The sequence below is a fragment of the Macrotis lagotis genome, chromosome X, assembly GCF_037893015.1.
Source record: "Macrotis lagotis isolate mMagLag1 chromosome X, bilby.v1.9.chrom.fasta, whole genome shotgun sequence".
In the NCBI taxonomy this organism is placed as follows: domain Eukaryota; kingdom Metazoa; phylum Chordata; class Mammalia; order Peramelemorphia; family Peramelidae; genus Macrotis; species Macrotis lagotis.
In genome coordinates this window covers 661,190,063-661,214,061 of record NC_133666.1, presented here as the reverse complement: position 1 = coordinate 661,214,061, position 23,999 = coordinate 661,190,063, and the positions used below count along the sequence as shown (strand labels likewise).

Sequence of the window (23,999 nt, the reverse complement as noted above, 5' to 3'; positions counted from 1 at the left end):
GTTTTTCCCCTTCTAAAACAAACTGACAAAATCTATCTTGCATTTAAAAGGGAAAGTAAGGAAATTTTTCTACTGACCAGATTTAGACATTATCTTTTTTCAGTCTTAAAGAGTTGATTTAATAGTGGGAAAAGTATACCATAGTCCGAAGGTACTAAGGTATACTAAGGTCGTATTTGCTCTGTAAAATGAAATATGACACTTGCTTTTTCATATTAGAAAAGTTTGAATTTTTTATTCTGTTGAAAATTGGGAGGAGGGGAAACATTTTAAATATATGTCCAAGTAAAGTATTATCACCTCCCTATATTGACTGTTATTCCTCCTTCCTGTGGATGGACACACACACACACACACACACACACACACACACACACAGCAACATTAATCAGAACTGCTGATAAATAATTTTTCTTTTTGCTATTGATTCCCTTTCTGCTAGGAAAGCAACGTATTTTTTATAATCTTTATTATAACATATTCTTATCTCCTTTTTTAGTGCATTGTCAAAGTTCTTTAGTGCTTTAAAGAGTAAAATCTTGGTAGAAAGACAAATAGATTATATCTGGTACACCTTTTTTCCCCCTAAGCATATAAATTTTAGTTTTCCTGCCAATTAACTTCTTCAGAAACTTGGAAGAATGGTATATGTACTATGTAAGTGTAGAACATTGGCCAGTGTTAACCATATATCCTTCCCTATTTTGCTAGACCTTTTGACCCTGTTAGTATATCTGAACAACTGTAGTAATAAGCTAGTTCCTTTGCCTTGTCACACAGGGTATCACATCTCAAGGAAGCAGATTACTATCAGGCTCATATTTAATTAATGCCCATTCGAAACAAATGAAAATGATACCAAGGATCAGAAAGGACCAAGCACTAGAAGACTTGGCATTAGAGCAAAATACTACACCTAGGACTAGAAGGACTATGGAATTCTTGATTGATATAAAAAACAAAAAAAATGAGGAATGTGATTTTTTACATTATTTTAGGGTTGGAAATAGTCATTTAAAGTAGGCTACCAGCTTTTTCTCCATGATAAGGCATCAAACTGCCCCTTTTGGCTGAACCAGCAGCTACTTATAGGAACAAATTAGATTATTTTGATGATTTTTTTAAAAGTTAATAAAGATGCATATTGGATCTCGATAAGGAAGACTTGAGTTCAGATCCAGAAGTCCCTATGGTTCATTGGGTTTCCTTATCTTTATTTGTATGCGGGAATTAAACAATTTAGTCCCTACTAGCTTTAAAGTCCTAATTATAATCCAGCCTTTCAATTTGGTTTCTAAGTTATTTATATAAGTATACCCAGGAAAGAAGGAGAACAGTTCATCATTTAATGAACTCAGTTGTATGAGAGATGCTTTTCTTTCTCTTGATCCATCCACATGCATTATTATTATTGTAGGGCCTTGTTTAGGTTTTTGTCTGCAAAGTTGATCTTTAATCACTTCATGTAGGACAAAACAACCTATAAGGTATGTGCCCCGTTCACTTGTCACCAGAAAAAATAAAAGGAAAGATTGGGTATTTACTGTGCATATAATAAAAGTTCTGAGCGTGATGAGGATGTAAGAGTATAGGAGAAGCATTTCTGCCATAAAGGTGTTTTCTGTCTATGTAGAGAGTGTAAACATTCAAGTGTTAAATGAATGTTGTGTGTGTGTATGCCCATGCATAGATCTGTATAGTGTTTGTGTGTATATATGTGTAGATAGACATCCAAGTGCTGGGAAAAGGTCAGAGAAGAATGTTCTGTTCCATTTGGGGCTATTGGGGGAAGAGTTTCACAAAAACTTTGAATGAGCTGGGACAAAGGATGCAGAATGTTCCTGGTTAAGAATATCAGAAGATAGTGCCATGCAAACAAAGCTTGAAATGCCATAAGGAGGCAGCCTGTGTTTCATGAAGCAGATACTCATGAAGCCCCGAGTATGCCAGGGACCCCTGCTGAGTTTTGGGGCTTGGACCCAAACTAGATGATGAAGAGGACTAGATACTAGAGCTTGGAAGTCAGATTGAAGGCCCTATGTTTTAAATTTGCTATTTATGAAAATTCAGGGTAGTTCTTTATTACTTTAGGAAACAAAATATACAAGTCTCCAAAGCATAAAACTGAATAAAAAGAATAAAAAGTTCACAGATTACACTTCCCTCCCCCCCCCCAACGCAGACCACCTCCACATGCCTGGACATTTGGACACAATGTTATTACTAAAAGAACAAACAAAAACTCGTCTATTTACTGTGCTTGAAGATGGAGATACTGTATAAACAGGTTTTAAATGTGTGATAGACATGCAGTGATAATACCTTCAGGAAGAGCTTCTGCTTGTTACTGTTTGTTTGACTGTTTTCTACCCTCCTTAATCCAAGAATTCCTTTCTGGTTCTGCAACTTAATTTTGTTTCTGGCAGAATTAATGCCCATAATACCACGTGGGTATTAGGGCCTATGGAACTTTGAATAAATACAGTGTTTAATTTATGAGCCTTTTTAAAAAGTAAGACAATATAAGAATGCTTCAATAACTTGCAAGGGTTGACTTTTTGATAAATGTCACTGTGTTTTATTAATCCCTAAGCCCAAGACTAACAGTAATTGTTGTGAAGAAACGTGTGAATGCCAGATTTTTTGCCCAGTCTGGAGGAAGACTTCAAAATCCACTTCCTGGAACAGTTATTGATGTGGAAGTTACCAGACCAGAATGGTAAGTTCTAATGGAATCCAATAAAGTAGGAAGAATTCCTGGACAAACACTAAATATGATTAACGTACTTCTTTTCTGTAAACTCATATAACTAGATTAACAAATTCATTCTTTGATTCTTGACATCTATCTTCCTAATTTGCTGTGATAAACTCAACATAGACCTAATTGTACTGTACTTGGTGTGTTCCCTACACCCTGCTCCTACCCCAGATAACTAATTTTCTAACCCAAATTCTTAGTACCTTAACACTTCACCTATTTCTAGGTCAGTTGGAGATTGAGAACAAAACTTGGGGGGCATGGGTGGGAAGGAGAAGCACTTGGGCAATAAAGCCTAATATAATTCAGAAAGAACTATCATTTGTTCATCACCTAAAGAATTGTTTACAAAATGGCACATTGACCAGAGAGGCAGGAGACTGCTGTATGTTCCTTGTAATAAAAAGTAGAGCAATCTAGTGGTCATTTCCTGAAAGAATAGAGCACTCATTCAGCAAAAATATCTTTCAGGGCTTATAACAGCCATTGTGTAGTCTAAGCTTAATCACGTCAATGAGTATAATACCTATAGCATTCACACACGAGATAGATTACCAACTGACCCTCAGCACTTAAATGATAAATAGAAGCAGTTAGCCAAGATCTCCTGGCCAATCCTGATAGCCGGAAGCCTGGAAATCTGGCCAGATAGAGAATTGATCTATATCTTCAATTAGTTGATGGCATGTTGATCCAGAGTTACTGAAAGTTATGTTTATATTATATTTAATATATTGTACTTAACAAAGGAAAATGCATATGTAATCTATAAAGAAATAGTAGAATTAAGTGAATTTTCCAGATGAAGCAAGCTCAGGTCTGTAAAGCACTAAAAATTTTAAAATGATTTGTCTTCTATATAGACAGCTATTATCCATGGCAATGGTATGAACAGTCTAAATCTAAAATTTATTTTTGTGATCTAACTGGTAACATTTTAACTTCCAATTTGTTCTCAGGCAGATGTTAATTTTCAGGAGGGTAGTTCAAAATGGCTCTGGGAGAGAAGGTAAAACTTGAAAATACTACAGAGATAATTCACTTTTTCATAAATTGCATTTGTGTTTCATTGTTAAAACTGCAGGCGTAACAGAAGTAGCATTATCATTTTCCAATAGTTAACATCATTAAATGCCTGAAGTAGAGTAATGACAGTGTTTTGTCCTAAATCCCCATAATCAAAAGGTTAAAATAAAATATTTCTATTTATTGACTTGAAGCATTTCCTTTCAATTTTTTCTGAAATTTTTGTTCATTTAGCACTATTTGAAATACTTTTTTTCATATTATAGATATCAAATCCATTCATATATTGTTAATACTTTGCAAAACTTAAGTTTTTATATAAATGCTTGATTATTATTATGAATTACTTTGATAACTTTTTTTCAGTTCACAAAATGTAGAAAAGTATCTCTGGGTCTTTTAATTTGCAGGTATGACTTCTTTATTGTGAGCCAGGCTGTAAGAAGTGGTAGTGTTTCTCCTACACATTATAATGTAATCTATGACAACAGTGGCCTGAAACCAGACCATATACAACGTTTAACTTACAAGCTCTGTCATGTGTACTATAACTGGCCAGTAAGTATTTTCCATATTGGCTTTTTCAAGTCAGTGATTATTTTTTAAAAATTTAATCTATATTAACTTGTATTCATTTAACATTGGCAGCATTTATAATCTTATCAATATAGTTTTATTTCAAATAACTTTTTTTCCCCTCTCTCCTCCCCTAAAGGGTGTCATTCGAGTTCCAGCTCCTTGCCAGTATGCTCACAAACTGGCTTTCCTTGTTGGCCAAAGTATTCACAAAGAACCTAATCTGTCATTGTCAAATCGTCTTTATTATCTCTGAATTGTAGAAGAATTCAGACAGTAATTTGAAAGACTAGCTTCATAGATTTTTTTTCCTTTTTTGCAAATAGAGCTTTCAGAAGTCTTGTTAGATGCATTTCCCCCCTTAACAACTGTAAAATGGAAAGGGAGATAAGAAATGTGAGATCTTTTGCCAACTCTGCTATTGACTCATTGTGTGACTATGCAAGTGACTCATTTTACAGATGGGGAAACTGAAGAACATTTATCTTGCTTTTTACCTCTCACAAGGATGTGGATTTTGTGATAAAATGTAGATACAGCACTTGAAGCACCAAACAAAAAGGCTATTTGGGAAAACACTGGGCATTACTCTTGTATTTCTGGAAACAAATGACAATTGTAAATTATATAGACTTTTTTAAAAATTGCTATTAGGAATGCTGATATTGTGGGACAGTTTTATTTTGTTTTTTTAACTCCTTTATCTTAAAGAGATGATTTGCCATTTAAGGATAAAAGATATATGAGATGGGGAGAAGCTAGAAAGAGCAAACTGATATTTTAAAGTTGGAAGCTTCTAGTGATAGAAACAGTTTAGTGCCTTTCCACCAGTGGAATAAATCAAGGGCTATATTGGCATAATTCATGGGTTTTTCCCCCCATCATTCTAAGTGTTGAAGATTTTGAAACGTGACATTCTGTTAGCTGTATTATGTTCTGACAAGGTATTTAAGCAGAAGAGAACATCAAATATCTATTTAGTTGAATTCACAATTTTTTTAATTGGAAAGTATATTCATTTTGTATTTTCTGAGTTTGTGTTGAAAAATTCACTCAGAAGTTTAGAGAATTCTCCAGGCCTTAATTTTATCTCACTACTTAATCTAAGGGGGGGGATAGGGCATATAGGAAAAACAGAATTAAAAATGAGAGCATCTACCCAAAAGGGATTATCCACCCAAAGAAGTTACAGGGAAAGAAAACACCCATTCCTATTAAAAACACTAGAGAGTATAGGAATAAATGGAGTTTTCCTTAAAATGCTAGACTTTGTTAAAAAAAACAACCTCAATTTTAACTGTAAATGTCATCAGAATGAAGTTGAATGTGTTTTTCTTAAGTTAGTGATTTGACTTACACCAACATTTATAGAATTTATTTCTTAAAGGAAACCAGACCTTTAAGTGACTATTCAATATTTGAAGATTTAAGGCATCTTGAAATCAAGAACTGTTCTCTACCTTTGTAAATGTAATTTCAGCCTTGTCATTCAGCATGGACAGCAACATAGAGACAGCATACGGACAGCATAAATTTAAAGTGATGTAGTTTTGTTTTAAAATATGTTACTATTTGCATCTTGTTGTAAGTTTTAGTTAAACCTTCTGAACCTGTTGGAAAGTTTTATTTTAAAATTCTCAAAGCCAATCTCAATCATCAACACTTTTTTTTTTGAGCAGCTTGCTCCTATCTAATTTCCTTCCCTCAAGTATTTTGGGAATTAGGGAAAAGAGTATGTTGTGAAACTGTACAAGGAAAACTGATGCCCCAAAGTCCCAGGTGTAAAAGATGCTCAAGTTTATCACACTTACTAGAAAAATTCGTTTGTGAGAGAAACTAACTTGCAAATTGTTGATAAGGGATGGAATAAGTTCTGTCAGTTTCTGCCTCGTTGGAGCTTACAAACTGTCTTAATTATTTTTGTTTCCTCTCCCCCCCCCAAGCACCTGCACAGTGCTTTGAACATAGTAGGCACTTAATAAATGGTTGTTAAATAAATTTTGTCTGTTTAACTTTATCATTAAATAATATTAAACAATAACTTTCACTTGGGCAAGTATTAAAAACTATTTCTCTTAGAGAATCCTAGGTAGGTTTTATTTAAGTGGTTAAAATGTGTTTTATGGAAAAGTTAAAAGTTGACTTTAGTTCCTATTTGTCAGTGCAGTTTTGGACAAACTATGTGTGCAGCAAATGAAATTGCTGGAAATTAGCCAAAACTCTGGTTTTACATATTATTGTCTTGTTCAGGTATAAGCAAATATTTTTAGCAGGCACAGGCCAGCTCTTCATGGAACTTCATATTTTTCCTTTGTGTACAAGGTTTGTACAAGATCCACCTTGTTGATAAGCAATTAGATTGCTCCAGAATAGCTTATTTCATCTTAAAATATTGTAATAAAAACAATAATTGACATTGATATAGCACTTTTGAAGTGTTGTTATATTTATATATGTTATCTCTTAACCTTATGAGGGAGAGAGGTACCCACTTTACAGATAGACTTGAGTGTTTTAGTCTGTTTCCCTAAGGTCATATCTATCTATGTTTTGAGGCAGAATTCAAACTCAGGTCTTAACTGACTCCAAAATACTTACTATTCAGTATGTGTTGTCATGCAATATAGTACATAGGGAACATACTGAATTTGGAATTGAGATATCAAGAGTTTAATTAGGTGGATGACCCTATCAAACCAAGTCACTTCTCTTTCTCCTCCATATTCAAACAGGAAATAAAGGTAAAGATTAAACTTGGTCTTCATTAATATATATCCCTTACAGATATAAATCTATGTTCTTCTAAGCCATTAGAGTGAGAGATATTTTTTTTAAGTATAGATTGTTCTAGGGAAGATGCCTTCAAATACTTTGGTTTTTAACTTTAGTAAGATATATCAACAATGCTTTGATGGGCAGTGGTTAGAGAATTGAAGCCTGAATCAGATATGGGTTCAAATTTGACTTAACAGATCCTTGTTATGTGTTTAGGCAAATCACCTTTTTTTTAAACCTCTAGCTGCCTCAGTTTCCTTATTGGCAAAATGGCAATAATTGTACCTATTGTGAGGTAAAATTTTGTACTTTGCATGTTTTAAAATATATTAATACTAGCTTTAACTATTAATACTTAGTCACAAATTGTAGTATATCCCTCTTCAAATTAAAGCTGATGACTTCTTTAAGTGCTTGAATTTGCTCCACGGGAAGATTATATTCAGAGGTGTGTATGTAACAGTATGAGGAAAGACTAGAATTAATTGTTTGATTCAATATTTGAAGCATCAGTGATTGTTTGTGGGAGTACTTCCCTGTACTAATACATAATATGACCCCCTTTATTATTATTATGCCTTAGTAAACTGCTTTGGAGTATGAATAATTAATTAAGCACTGTGACCTTCTCCCAACAGAGGATTGAAGTGGCAGCACTTGACACCCTGATTTGCTTGATCAGGAAGATCCGGGTTCAAATTCTACTTCTGACAAGCTGTGTGGCATTAGGGAAGTTGCTTTAAAGGTTATTTCCTCACCAAAAATGGGGATAACTAATACTTATACCTTAGTGACCAGTTTTGAGGACTGAGAATACATATAAGGCACTTTTCAAATTACCCTTGGATAATAGTTAAGTTTGTTAAGGGACTCTTACTAAACCTTCTCACCTACTTTTAACCCTCCCCCAGTCCCTATAATTCTTAATGGAGCACATATCTGAATTCTGTGACAGAAGTTCAAAGATTGTTTCTGTGTTGGGATATGGCAGAATTTTCTTTTTTACAGCATAGCTAAAGAAATTTATTTTGCGCACATTTTGCAAATATAATGCCTATTTATCAAATGTTAAATTCTGCTTCTGTTTTTGTATGTCTACTAGTTTCTAAAGGTATCCTCTCTACTTAGTGCAAAAATTATTAATATATCACCCCAAAACAACATGGTTTAGGGGTTTTAGGATTAGAATGAATGAGGGGGTACAAAAATTACTTTTGTTTGGATATCAGTGCTAAAAATGAAGAGGCATAAATTTTGACTTATGTGCTTCCCCATTATTGCTTAGTTCACCTAATGTAATCACATAAATATCAATGATATTTTTAAAAAGGCAAGTTGAGCTAATAAAATTTAAGATGAGTTCAGTATTTTATGGCATATATTCTGAAATTGAATTGCATTTGCAAGTTATCCCTCTTAAGTAAGAGGACATGCAAAACAAAGACCACAGTTAGAGGTGAGGAACAAACTCCATATTTAGTTTCCCCAAATCAGACTTTAGAAAATCAACAGTAAATAATTGGCACCAATAACTTGTTACTGATATAAAATTACCCTCTTTTATCTTGATTTGGTAGTGAATTTAGAACAATTGCATCAGTATCTGAAGACTACTGGTTGGTTGTAAGTTCTCTGCTACTTGTACTACAGATGCAGTGAAGTGAATGGGAGAAAAACAAGTCAGACCTTTTAGTCCTGGTAATTAACTTTTCAGGCAAGTTTCCCATTCATGTGAGTATTCAGACCTGGGCCTTCTAAAACTCCTGTCCTCAAAGTTAGGTTTTTAATAATATTTAAAATTTAATATTATTGTTACATTGGTGGAGTTGTGAATTGGTCCAACCATTCAGAAAAGTAACTTGCAACAAAGAACTAAAATTTCCATACCCCTTAACCCAAAGATTATATACACTACATTGCCCTCAAGGAGGCCAATAACAAAAAAAGAAGATCCTCTATATACCAATGTATTATAGCAATGCTTTTGTTTTTGGTAACCAAGGATCAAAAGTATATACCCATTGGGAGATGGTATAAACTGTGGTACATGAGATATACAGTAATATAAATATATTAATATACACAGTGACTACGGCAATATAAATAGAAAGAAGTACAAGACAGAAAAGATTGAAATGCTATGAAATTTTAAGATCAATCTTGACCCCAAAGAAGAAATAAGAAGTTATTCATTTCCTCTTTATTTGCAGAGTTGGAAAGCCATGTCCATGAAACTCTGCATAAGACATACTTTTTCCCTGTTTATTGTACTGAATTTTTCTTTTTTCTTTAAATAGTTGAGGGAATTGAGGTATACAGTAAGAAAGTTTAAGTAATTTAAAAGAATTATAAGCCTGATAGTCAATTTGGGATATTGCTGCACTGTGCAATTAGAAACTACATTTCACCTATTCAGTGTGCCTGGGTGGTTTCCTAACCCTGAGATGGAAGCTTCCTTGTCAGAGGAAGTAAGTTAGGTTATCAGGGACTTGTCAGAGTCAGCTCTTGCAATTTTTTTTTTTTTTTTAGTGCGAGTATTCACATTTCAGAATTAGTAAATGCAACAAATTTGGATTAGATTTATCATTATTATTGATGAAAAGGTTAATAATGTAGCTTAAGCTGAGAATTGTTAAAACATTTACCAGCACATCCCTGGATATAGGATTTTTTGTTTCAATCTTGTCTGCTGATTTAAGGTCCAATTTCCTAATCTAGATACAACTTACTGGAATTTAAGACTAGAAAAAATGTTGACAAAAAAATAAGAAGGGACATTTGGGGACACTCTTGGCAGCTGGAGGAAGATTTCTGGATTATCTGTAAATTAATGGCTCTATTTTAATCTTGTAAGAACTATGCATTATAGGAAAATAGTAGAAATGGTTTAGCTAAATTTGGGGACCTCATCATAATTATGTTCTCTATATATTTGAAGCTGAAAGGAATCTTAAGATCCTGTCTTGTCTCCGTTGCTGGAGAAGAAACAGGCTCAGAGAAGTTACTTGACTAAGGTAACAAAGGCTAAACTGGGATTTGGACCTTTTTTATCTGACTTGTTCTTCGCCCCACCCCCACTTAGTTCTCAAAGGTTTTTCAGATTTTTTCAAATGTCTTTTTAAAAAATACTTGATTTGATTTTTCCAACTACATACAATGGTAGTTTTTACCAATACTTTTTTATTTTCAAACTTTTACAATTTTTTTTTACAATTTTTCTCTTTCTCTTCCTTCCCCTCCTCCCCCAATAGTAAGAAATCTGAGACAGGTTCTATATTTGTGTAACCATGCTAAACATAGATTGAGAATGATAACATTGTGAGAGAAGAATCAGATCCAAAGGAAGAAAAAAATAGAAAAAAATGACGTAATTCATAGGACAGCTTTTAAAAATTGAAGATTTTAATTTTCATCTTAATTTAAACTCCACAGTTCTTTCTTCTGGTTATAGATGGTATTTCCATCACAAGTCTTTTTAGAATCATCTTTTGAGGCGATTGTCCTGCTGAAATGAACAAGTCTATCATGGTTGATTATCACCCTATGTTGTGTTAGAGTGTATGTTCTTCTGATTCTGCTCTTCTCACTCAGCATTAATTCATGCAAGCCTTTCCTGAAATCTCATCCCTCATGATTTCTTATATAACAAGTATTCCATCATATATATATATATATATATATATATATATATATATATATATACATATATGTATGTATATCTCACAATTTGTTTAGCCATTCCTCAATTGACGAACATCCCCTCAATTTCCAATTCTTTATCACTACAAGACAGAAGTGCTATGAATATTTCTGTATATGTGAGATTTTTTACCCTTTTTCATGATCTCTTCAAAATACAAATCCAGTAGTGATATTGCTGTATCAAAGGCCATACACATTTTTATTGCCCTTTGGCCATAATTCCAAATTGCTGGCCAGAAAGGTTTTTGCCCTGGGTTTCCCATATTTTCTTCAACCTTGATCATTTTCCTTTGTAGTTATATTGACCATTCTGAGAGGTGTGAGATGGTACCCTAAAGATGCTACCTTAGAGATGATTTAACTTGCATTTCTCTAATAATTTACAGCAATTTTAGGTGATTATAGATAGCTTTGATTTCCTCATCTGAGAATTGCCTTTCAATGTTCTTTAACCATTTATCAAATGGAGAATGACTTTTTTTTTTAAATAAATTTGACTCAGTTCTTTATATATTTTAAAAATGAGTCCTGGAACAGCTAGGTGGCACAGTGGATAGAGCACCGGTCCTGGAGTCAGGAATACCTAAGTTCAAATCCAGCCTCAGACATTTAATAATTACCTAGTTGTGTTACCTTGGTCAAGCCATTTAACCCCATTTTCTTGACAAAAAAAGAAAAAAAACCAAAAGGAGACCTTTGTCCAGTTTACTACACTTGATCTTGATAGCAATGGTTTTGTTTGGGCAAAAACTTATTAATGTAATGTTTTCCATTTCTTCTTTGGTTATAAACTGCTCCCCTTTCCATAGATCTGACAGGTAAATCATTCCCTGTTCTCCATAATACTACCTTTTATGTCTAAACCCTGCACCCAAGATTTTGGTATAGGATGTGAGTTGTTAGTCAATGCCTACTTTCTGCCATACTATCTTTTTTTTTCCCCAGTTTTTTTTTTTTATCAGTGAGTGTTTATCCCAAAGAGTTTGCTGGACTCTTTGAGTTTATCAACATTAGAGTACTATCATCATTTCCTACTGTGTCTTTTGCATCTAATCTGCTCCACTCTATTTCTTAGCCAGTATCAAACAGTTTGGATGACTAATGTTTTATAATGCAATTTTATATATGATATAGCTAGGCTGCCTTTCTTTGCATTTTTTTCATTAATTCCTTTGATAAGCTTGACCTTTTGTTCCTCCATATGAATTTAGTTACTATTTTTTCTAATTCACTAAAATAATTTTTTGGAAGTTTGATTGCTATGGCACTAAAATAAGTAATTTAGATAGAATTGTCATTTTTATGATATTTGCTGAGCCATTGATATTTGCCCAAGTTGTATAGATCTGATTTTGTGAAGTGTTTTATAGTTGTTTTCATAAAGTTTGAGTTTGCTTTGACTCCCAAGAATTTTATGCAGTCTAAAGTTAAATGAGATTTCTCTTTCTATCCCTTGTTACTGTATCTTGTTAGTAATATATAGAAATGATAAGGATTTATATGGGTGTATTTTATGTCCTGCAACTTTACTCAAGTTGCTAATTGTTTCCATTAGTTTTTAGATTATTTTCTAGGATTCTCTAGAAATTGCAGAGAATAAGAGTTTTGTTCATTACTGATTCTGATTCCTTCAACTAATAGTGGTGGTAACAGACATCCTTGTTTCACCCCTGATCTTATTGGGAATGCTCCTAGCTTATCCCTACTACCTATAATGCTTGTTTGATGGTTTTAGATAGATACTGCTTATCATTTTTAATTATTTATTTTCACATTACTACAATAATCTTGTTCTGAAAGAAACATAAACCCCCTTCCCCCAAAAAAGATAGAGAAACCTCAAGAGAAATGAAGTGGTGGGGGGAATTATACTTCAGTCTGTATTCAGATTCCATCAGCTCTGTCCCTGGGATGGTTGCATTCTTTCTAACCATCAAAGAAGTTGCTTCAATATTTTTCCCACAGTTGCTATTAACTATATTTGCCTCCATTCTATTCCTCCCCACTCTTGTTTATTCTATTGTCTCTTTCATCCTGTCCCTCTTCAAGAGTGTGTTGTATTTAACTACCCTCTCCCACAGTCTTCCCTCTCTTCTACCACCTCTACCTCCCTTCCCCTACCAACGTCCCCTTTTTCCCATCCTTCTCTTTTTTTTTCCTTTGGGGTAAGATAGATTTCTATACCCTATTGAGTGTATATGTTATTTCCTCTTTGAATCATTTCCAATGAGAATGAAGACTCACCTTCCCCCCCACTCCTTTGCAAAAGATTTTTCCACCCACTGATTCCATCTTTATGCTATATTATACTATTATATTCAACTCCCTCCTGTGCTTTGTGTTCCTTCTAACTGCCCTAATAAATGAGGAGGTTCATATGAGTTAACATTCCCATGCAGGAATACAAGCAATTCAACATCAGTAAGGTCCTTAAAAATTTGTTTCACCTAAGTCCTGTACTAAGTCTGGAGATCAAATTTTTCAGTTATGGTCATTTCAACAGGAAAGTTGAAAGTCCTCTGCTTCTTTGAATGTCCATCTTTCGCCCTGAAAAAGGGTGTTCAGTTTTGCTGGGAAGTTGATTCTCAGTTATAATCCAAGCTCTTTTGTCTTTCAGAATATCATTTGTCAAGCCTTTGAATACTTAATGTAGACGTTGCCAAATCCTGTGTAATTCTGACCGTATTTCCACCATATTTGAATGGTTCTTTATGGATGCATATTTGGAATTTGGCTATAATATTCCTGGGAATATTTTGGGGGGGATCTCAGGAGGTGATCAGTGGATTTCTTCATTTTCTCTTTTACCATCTGGTTCTAGGATATCAGGGCAATTTTGCTGGATTATTTCTTGAAAAATGAAGTCAAGGCTCTTTTTTTCTGTTTGTGACTTTCAGGTAGCCCAACAATTTTTAAATGTTCTCTCCTGGATCTGTTTTCCAGGTCAGTTTTTTCCAATAAGCTATTTCACATTTTCTTGGTTTTTTTTAATTGTTTCTTGATTTCTCACAACGTCATCAGCTTCCCATAACTTCTGTATGTCCACCAAGCTGCTGACTTTGGTTTTCATCACTCATTTTTCTTCGCAATTTTCCCTCAATCTCCCTTACTTTGTTTTCAAATTTTTTTGAGCTCTTCCATATCTCAAAACCAATTCCTATTTTTCTTAGAGGCTTTGGACACAGAAGCTTTGACTTCGTCATCTTCTGAGAATGTATTTGATCCTCTGTGAGACCAAAGAAATTATGGTCAGATTCTTTTTCTTCTGTTTATGAGAGACTCTGACTGCTCACCTGGTCTGGGCTCTGGTCTGTGGATGATCACAAGCAATCCCCTCTCCCCTGGAGTTGTGAGGAGGATCCCTCCACTCTATGGTAATATGGGGGTTTGACTGCATCTGGATCTGAGATTGGGCAAACAGAGTCCTGTCCCAGGGGGAAGCAGAGAGACACTGCAGTCTCTCCTAACCTCTTTACCATCTGTGGGCAGAGCACTTTGGAAGCAGCTGCTGGGTGGGCTTCATGCTTATTCTGGTGTGGCGGAGTTCTCCCTGCAAGCTGTCCCCAGTAACCTCTGGCCAAGAGGTCTGGAAATTGCACCTGTTGCCATGGACCCAGGCTCCCCATGAGCTGTTGCTGGTTTGCTCCCAAGTTGCGTAGCTGTTGTAGTCCTTGTAACCCCAGGTCCCAGTGGAGCCCCTCTAGAATTTGGATAGAGCCATAGTTTTATGGCATTTGGAGTTTTTTGTGGGAAGATCTGGGAATCCCTGCTTCTATGCCACCATCTTGGCTGCTGCTGCTGCTTAACATTTTAAGGAACATTCCATCAAATGTCTTTTTTACATGATAAGGTACATGATTGTTTTCCAAAGCTCTAGGAGCTTCTGCTCTTTCAAATGTAAAGTCATCTTTCCTTTAATGCACACTGCTATCTTCTGAAACTTTTTCAGCCATAGCAAAACATGAATATGATCTCTGAAGGTGTAGAAAGATTGTATATACACATAACACATGCAATAAGAAAATTATGTGGAAAATTTTAGAGAATGGATATCACAATTATCTGATAAATTATACTTGCCTAGCAAATGTAGAAATGCTCTCCTAAAGAGAGGAAAGCAGCTTGAAATAGATAATAATGTTCCTTGACCATCCTGATCTGGTAGAGAAATGCAATTCTAGCAATGACTGGAGTAGTGCTGCTCCTCTCTACCTACCTACCAAATGCCTAGCCTACAACATTGGGAATAAGCTTCAGTAGCTTTGTATTTTTTATAATGAGTGAGGGCTTACATAATCAAAACTTAAGTGAAAGAAACACCCTCTCTAATACCCTTCATGAACCTGACATTAATTTGAATTTGAGAAGCTATCCAGGCATTTAGGGGTGTTTATCCTCACCTCTAAAGGGTCATAATCAAATAGAAAATAAGGCAGATTGCCCCAACTTTGTGTTGAAGTTGGGGTGAGGCTTGGCCCTTGAATTGTTCTCAGACAGAAGACAGATCAGTGCAAGGGAACTTTTATAGCACATTTCTTTCCTAAGCAAGGTTTTGGGTTGCCTCTTCTGTGTTGTTTACTCAGTCCGGGTGATCCAACATCATCCCTAAGACTGACATGCCCTGTCTTAGAAGCAACCATTTAAATCTGGGAGATAGGAGATCTTAGGTCTCTTGTTCAGAGTTGCTGCATCTGAGAAGAAATACCAATGAGGGAAGAAATCCAAACTTTGTCCTGATAAGAAATGGCCAAATAGCAGACAATTAAAGAGCCAAGGTGAAATGTAAGCAAGCATTAAGTGCCAAGTGCTTGATGAATCGCAGAGGATACAAAGAATGGCAAAAGATCAAAAATAACATGAAAAGCTATGTAAAAATTAGATGTGTAAAGGATAATCGACAGAATTAACATTAATGAATAGAAAGTAGGGGTTTTTGTTTTTTTTCTTACGGTTTTTTCACCCTCAGCTCTAATTCCTCTTTTACAACTAATAGAAATATGTTAAACACATGTACATGTACAACTTTAATCATATTATTCACCACCATGGGGAGGGGTGAGGGTGATACTAAAATGTGGAACTCGACTCACAAATGAATGCTGAAAACTACATTGCATGTAATTGGAAAACAATTATAAAATAGTTTATTTAAAAATACCCAGTTTTAGCTAGAAGGTAGAGATGAGGAGCTAGGTATGCCATGGGGAACAACCAGTGAAAATACCCCAAAGGCACATAGGATTATGGAGAACGGTAAGGGTGAGATAAAAATGGGAAGCTAAGAATCTGAAGGGTTTTCAATAGCAGCAGAAATTATAGTTGATTCTGAAGGTGATAGGAAAACCAATAGTTTAACGTATAGAGGAGTGACATGGTGAAATTTTCGCTGTAGGAAAAGGAACAAATTTGAAGAGGGGTCAAACCAAAAAGTCATTAAAGTTCAGGCTTGAAGTGATGAAGACCTGTACCAGGATGGTGACAGCATCAGAAGAGAAAAGGTTGCAGCAGAAAATATTTTGAAAATAAAATGGAAACATTTGGTAACATTTGGATATGAGGGAATAAGTGAGGAAACACTTGTGTGATCAGAAAAATGGTGGTGCCCTTAGAGGGGAGGTTTTTGGGGGAAATCATACACTCGATTTTATACATCTACAGGTCATACAATTCCAAGATGTCCAAAAGGTAGTTTAGGGAATATTAGTCTGTTGCTTGGGAAAGGAATTAGGCTTGAATAGTTGGAAAAAAGAATCACCAGCATTAAGTCCATAATGAGATAAAGTGAAATTGAATAAACAGCTGGCAGCAAGCATTTGAGCGCAAAGTTCACTATTGCTTCTCAATCAAGAAAATGCATTTGTTCAACTTCTCATCAGGACAGCTAAGGAAGTTAGAAATTGAAAAGTTCACCAGTCATACCCTGAAATCCCAAAACAATTGCCAAGAATATTTTAGCCAAATTCTGAACTCACTGGTCAAGGAAAAAATACTGCAAAGCAACCAGAAAACACATTTCTCAACTACAAATATAGAAGAATGAAATAGATCATAAAAAGATCTAGATAATCTATCCAGCAAAAAAAAAAATTAAGCAAGGGACACAATAGACCTTCAAGGAATGAAAAGATCAGAACTGAGTAGAAAATGACACTAGACTTGAGAAAAGCATAAAAAGACAAGAATTTTTTACGAAAAATGAAGCCATTAGAATTTTATTTTAATAGCTTATGGAAAAATTTAAGTTAATTTATAGCAAATTAAGTAGCTCCTAATAACATAGTTATATGTAACTTAGTAATTCACCCGGTTATCTGTCAATAAAACTTAAAATCTACATGAAATGGAAGAATATTTACAAAAATATAAAGATCTTGAAATAAAAGTCAATAGATATTGACTGCCTACAAATGTTATATCTCTACAGTCTTGGGGGGAAAAACTGCAATGAATCCTATTCCCACTAAAAACCATCTATTTCTTCTGGTCTTTAGAACTAATTTCACTTTTTTAATCTTACAGACTGCCTTCCACCAAAACTACTTTCTCCAAAGTTCCTAATGCCTTAGTTGCCAATTCCAATAGTCTATCAACCTTCATTCTTCTTGACACCTCTGAAGTCTTTGAAATTGTTGACCGGTCTCTTCTCGGGTTTTCAGGAAACTACCTTTTTTCTACCTAAATGATTACTTCTGTTTTCTTTTGCTGGATGCACCTCCACATCAGATCCTCTAATCACAAAGGTCCCTCAGGGTTCTGTCCTGGACCCTACTGTCTTCTCCCTCTATTTTTACATTTGGTTATTTCATCAGCTTCCAGTGATTTGGAAGATTTGTAGTTCTGTGGATGACCCACATACCTACTTTCCCTACTGTAATTTCTCAACTCCAACTGCCTTTTCAGACATCAAGAACTATAGACATTTTAAACTCAAAATTTGCCAAACCACACATCTCTAAACAATCCCCCCCCCCCCCTTCTGTCTTTCCTATTATTGTAGAGGGCAAAAACCATCAGTCCCTCTAGGCTTGCAACAGGGAACTCATTGTCTTTGCCATATCCAAACTCTTGTCAAGACCAGCTAATTGCACTTTTGTAACAGCTGTAAAAAAATGCCCTAACACGCCCACTTTATGTGGGTCCTTATCACCTCTTACCTTGATTGCTGTGACAAGAGTACTGATAGGTCTGCCTGCTTCAACTGTTTGCTACTCTAATCCATTCTTCATTCAGCCACTAAAATGACTTTTCTATAATGCACTACAAAACCATTATCAAAACAATTTGGTGCTGGGTAAGAAGTAGGTTGATTAGTGGAATAGATTAGGTACATAATACACAGAAGCAAATGCATAGTTTGATAAATTCAAAAATTGTAGATACTGGAATAAGAATTCAGTGTTGACAAATTTGGGGAAACTGGAAGACAGTCTAGTAGTAAGTAGATAAGCTCCAAATGGGTATAGGATTTAGTATTTTAGAAGGTCATATAAGTACATTAAAGGAAAACAGAAAATCAAGTCTTAGAGGAAGAGTATATGACTAAGAAATCCCCAGAGTGTAAAGTGAAAATTTTGGTAACAAAAGATTTTGTAGCTAAAATGAAAAGAATGCAGGAAATTGGTGGGGGCCTCAAATAAAGGTGGTTCTTTTTCTTAGATATAGGGAACTGATTTTTCACATAAAAAGTGGTAACAAAAAGCTTTTGTAGTGCAGTGGGAGAGGGGGAAGTTAAAGGGGACTGGGAAGTGAGCCTTACTCTCACTGAAATTGGTTCAAAGAGGGAATAACATTCAATTGGGTATAGATATAAAGTAGAAGGGGAAAAGTAGGAGTGATAGGAAGAAAGACTGGGAGGGGACATTGAAAATAAATGGGGTTTGGGAAAATAATAGGGAAGAAAATAGTAATTGGTAACTGGAGGAAAATATTGAAACAAGTTTTTCCAATAAAGACCTCATTTCTTAAACTTGTAGAACTAAGAAAAATTTATATAACTATTCCCCCAATTGATAAATGATCAAAAGATATGAACATATTCAGATGAAGTTATTAATGCTATGACATATTAAAAAGTGTCCTCATTGGAGAAGTGTAAATTAGGACAATTCTAAGGTACTATTTTATACCTATTGGATTGGCTAATAGAACAGAAAGAAAAATGTTGAGTTATAGGGGAAATGATCTATTGATGTACTGAGAAGTAAAATGATTCAGTGCTGTAGAGCAATTTGGAATTATTCTACCCTTTGACCTAACAATGCCACTACCAGGTCTATCTTCAAAAATTTAAAAAAATAGGGAAAAGGACATATATATGGATATTTATAGCAGCTATTTTCCGGTGGCAAGGGATTGGAAATTGAAGGGATGCCCATTAGCAGGGGAATGATGGAACAAATTGTGTTATGTGATGATGATGGAAAACTACTGTAAGAAATGATGAGCAACTTAACAGCCAAGATGGCGGAGAGAAGACAGGCACAGTTATAAAGTCTCCTGATCTCTTCCCCATCTATCACATGAAACAAACCTCTTAAAATTAAGCCGAACCAGGAAACCCAGAAAGAAAAGCCAGGAGAGGAAGATTAACCTCAGGATTTGTCTCCCGCAGCAGCCTTGGCTGAGTACAGGCGGGTGAGTCTGGGCTCCGAGGGAGACGCAGCCTGGGATCAGCCAGATTAACAGCTGAATTGGAACCGGGAATCTGAGGGCCCGAGAGCCGGACCTGCTGGATCAGCGGTGGGGCTGGATGAAAGGGGCTTGGGTACACAGGGAAGCAGAGGCGCTGGTGTTGGTGCTGTCTCCCTGGAGCTTGGGGACCAGGCTGGGGGAAGAGTTCTGGTGCAAGAGAACGGCAGACACCATCCCTAGGCTTCTCGGGTCTGAGAAACTCTGAGCCCACGCCTCCATTGCACAGAGGCCTCTCCTCAAACAAAGGCAAATTACTTCTGCCTCAGGCCCAGGTGTGTGAGCAGAAGAACCAGCCCAACTGAGGAATCACCTCAGGCCAGGGTAAAGCCCACCATTCATTGAAGGCAAAAGAATTCAATAGTTCCAACTCCTGCCTTCTGGCAAAGGGAGAAGGCCTCCCAACCAAGGTCACAGACACTCCAGAGAGGGCAACCAGCACCTCCTACTGGCCAGCCAGAGAAACTGCACTCAGTAAAGCCTTCAGCTATCTCAAGCCCAGGTGAACCACCACCCCCCAACTCAAGAGCTTAGCATAATGAAGAAAGGTCAGCAGAAAGGTGGGTCCATAGAAAAATTCATGGAAGGGAAAGAACCCCAACTCAGAGAGACCTGGAACCTCTGAGGAGAATACAATCTGGTCTCCAGCACAGAGAGATTTCCTTGAAGAAATAAGGAAGGAGTTTAAAAATTTGGGAGAGACAATACCTTAGAAAGTACAATTGGACAAACACAAAAGGAGAATAAATCTCTCAGATCATCAATTGGACAACTACAAAATGAGAATAATTCAGATCCTCAAACGAGCAAATGCAAAAAGAAAATTCAAAACCTCAATTGGTCAAATGGAAAGCTCTTTCAAAAGTAGAATTGACCAATTGGAAAAGGAGTTGGCAAAAGCTTAATGAAGAAAACTCCTCCCCCCCAAAAAAATAATGGAGTCTACAGAAACTAATGACTCCATGAGACAGCAAGAGTCAGTTAAAATCAAAAAAATAGAAAAAATAGAAGCAAATGTAAAATAACTCATCAACAAAACTACAGACCTCGAGAATAGATCGAGGAGGGGCAACCTGAAAATTATAGGACTTCCTGAAAACATTGAAGAGAAAAAAAGCCTGGACTTAATATTAAAGGATCTAGTAATGGAAAACTGTCCTGATATCATGGAATCGGAGGGCAAAGTAGTTATTGAAAGAGTACATCGATCTCCACCAGAAAAAGATCCTAAAATGAAAACACCAAGGAATGTTGTGGCCAAACTCCAGAACTATCAGATAAAAGGGAAAATCCTGCAAGCAGCCAGAAAGAAACAATTTAAATATCAAGGATCCACAGTAAGGATCATGCAGGACCTGGCTGCATCAACTTTAAGGGATCAAAGGGCCTGGAATGAGATATTTCAAAGAGCATGGGAGCTTGGAATGCAGCCAAGAATCTACTTTCCTGCAAAGCTGAGCCTTCTCTTCCAGGGAAAAAGATGGACATTTAATGAAATGGAAGAATTCCAAAAATTTCTGATGAAAAGACCAGAGCTAAACAGAAAATTTGGACATCAAACAGGAGGTTCAAGAGACACATGAAAAGGTTAAAAAAAAGTGGCGGTAAAAGGAAAAAAATGCAATCCAGTAAGTTGAAACTGGCTATATCCCAACATGGGGGGTGGGGTCGGGGAGGAAAGAGACTCTCATAAATCCTGAGAAATGTAACTCTTAACAGAGAGAATATACCTAGCCAGAAATGATGGACATCCATGACCTATCCATGAGACTGCTATCTAATGGGATGTAACTGGCTTTAACCCCACTTGGGAGAAAGACTCTAATAACTCTCAGGAATTTTGACTCTATTCAATAGAATATACTGAACTAGAAGGGACAGACACTCAGAATTTTCTATGACCTAGATAGAACAATGTAAAAAATACAATACCTCCCTAAAAGGGGGGAACAGGAAAGAGACGGGAGAAGGGAGGGGACTGAATGGGACAAATCTCATTACACTAAGAGGTACAAAAAACCTATGGTAATAGAGGGGAAGAAGAGAGCAGAGGAGAAACACCTGAATCATCTTCTCATCAGACTTGGCTAAAAGTCAACCTACACATACTCAGTTAACTTACAAAACATCTAACCTTTCAAGTATTAAAAGGGGAAAGGGGGGAGGGGGGACAGAGAAAGGGAAGGGGAGTGGGGGAAATAAAGGGAAATAACAAAAGGGAAAGGAAGGGAAAAAGGGAAAGAAAGGGGAGGGTGTGATATAGGAGGGCAAACACACTGAAGGGGGTGGTATTCAAAAACAATACTGGGGAATATGGATAAAAGGGGGGGAAGGGGGAAAAATACAAACAGAGGGAAGATAGCACAGAGGGCAATAAAGAATTAGTAATCATAACCTTGAATGTGAATGGGATGAATTCTCCCTTAAAATGTAAGCAAATAGAGTGGATTAAAAACCAGAATCCTACAATATGCTGCTTACAAGAAACTCAACTTGAAGCAGAGAGATACATATAGAGTAAAGGTAAAAGGTTGGAGCAAAATATATTTTGCCTCAGCTGAAGTAAAAAAAGCAGGAGTAGCAATCCTTATCTCAGACAAAGCAGCAGCAAAAATAGAAAGTGTTAAAAGAGATAAGGAAGGAAACTTTATCCTCCTAAAAGGTACTATAGACAATAGTCATTTCAATATTGAATATATATGCACCCAGTGGGACAGCACCCAAATTCTTAGAGGAGAAGCTGAAAGAATTACAGGAAGACATAGACAGCAAAACTCAGTACTAGTGGGAGACCTCAACCTCCCGCTATCAGATCTAGATAAATCGAATCATAAAACAAACAAGAAAGAACTTAAGGAGGTAAATAGATTGTTAGAAAAATTAGATATGGTAGACTTATGGAGGAAACTGAATGGGGATAGAAAGGAATATACCTTTTTCTCGGCAGTACATGGAACTTATACAAAAATTGACCATGTACTAGGACATAAAAACTTAATGATCAACTGCAGAAAGGCAGAAGTACTGAATACATCTTTCTCAGATCACAATGCCATAAAAGTCATATGCAATACTGGGCCAAGGAGATATAGACCCAGAACAAATTGGAAACTGAATAACCTCATTTTAAAAAATGAGTGGACCAAAAAACAAATTATAGAAAGAATTAACCATTTTATCCTAGATAATGATAATGATGAAACAACATACCAAAACCTATGGGATTCATTCAAAGCAACCCTCAGGGCATATAGCTCTAAATGCTTATATGAATAAATTGGAGAAAGAGGAAATCAATGAACTAAACATGCAACTAAAAAAATTAGAGAAAGAACAAATCAAAAATCCCCAATCAAATACCAAATTTGAAATTCTAAAAATTAAAGGAGAAATTAATAAAATCAAAAGTAAAAAAAACTATTGAATTAATAAATAAAACCAAAAGTTGGTATTATGAAAAAAATCAATAAAATTGATTAACCTCTGGTCAATTTGATTAAAAAAAAGAAAGAAGAAAACCAAATTGCTAGTATTATAAATGAAAAAAGTGAACTCACCACCAATGAGGAGGAAATTAAAGTAATAATTTGAAATTATTTTGCCCAACTCTATGTCAATAAATTTGATAATCTAAGTGAAATGGATATTTACAAAAATATAAGTTGCCCAGGTTAAATGAAGAAGAGATTAAATAACTAAACAACCCTATCTCCGAAAAAGAAATTCAACAAGCCTTTATTAAACTCCCTAAAAAAAAATCTCCAGGGCCAGATGGATTCATAAGTGAATTCTACCAAACATTTAAGGAACAATTGGTTCCAATCCTATATAAACTCTTTGGGAAAATAGGGAAAGGTGGAACTCTGCCTAACTCTATGAGACCAACATGGTACTGTGACCTAAACCAGGAAGAGTTAAAACAGAGAAAGAAAATTATAGACCTATTTCCCTCATGAATATAGATGCAAAAATCCTAAATATCTTGGCAAAACGACTACAACAAGTCATCACAATGATAATACATTATGATCAAGTAGGATTTATTCCAGGAATGCAGGGATGGTTCAATATTAGGAAAACTGTTAGTATACTCAATTATATCAATAACAAACCTATCAGAAACCATATGATCATATCAATAGATGCTGAAAAAGCTTTTGACAAAATACAGCATCCATTCCTATTAAAAACACTAGAGAGTGTAGGAATAAATGGACTGTTCCTTAAAATAATTAGCAGTATCTATCTGAAACCATCAACAAGCATTATATTCAATGGGGAGAGGCTAGAGGCATTCCCAATAAGATCAGGGGTCAAACAAGGGTTCCCATTATCACCACTACAATTCAATATGTATTAGAAATGTTAGCATCACCAATTAGAGAAGAAAAAGAAATTAAAGGAATTAGAATTGGGAAGGAAGAGACAAAACACTAACTCTTCGCAGATGACATGATGATCTACCTAGAGA

The 23,999-nt window shown here is 35.6% G+C and overlaps 1 protein-coding gene across 5 annotated transcripts in view; it reads left to right on the top strand.

Moving 5' to 3' along the window:
• LOC141501378 (piwi-like protein 1) overlaps positions 1–10,747 on the top strand; it is a 61,645-nt gene extending 50,898 nt beyond the window's left edge. For 4 of the 5 annotated variants that reach the window (XM_074205277.1, XM_074205273.1, XM_074205275.1 and 1 more), the window contains 3 exons: positions 2,594–2,719; positions 4,198–4,345; positions 4,503–6,361. In XM_074205277.1, the coding sequence (XP_074061378.1) occupies positions 2,594–2,719; positions 4,198–4,345; positions 4,503–4,619 (391 nt within the window). In that variant the 3' untranslated portion in view covers positions 4,620–6,361. Of the gene's footprint in view, positions 1–2,593; positions 2,720–4,197; positions 4,346–4,502; positions 6,362–7,776 lie in introns of those variants that run through there. The other variant, XM_074205276.1, reaches the window with a different exon arrangement.
• Positions 10,748–23,999: the final 13,252 nt, after the last annotated feature.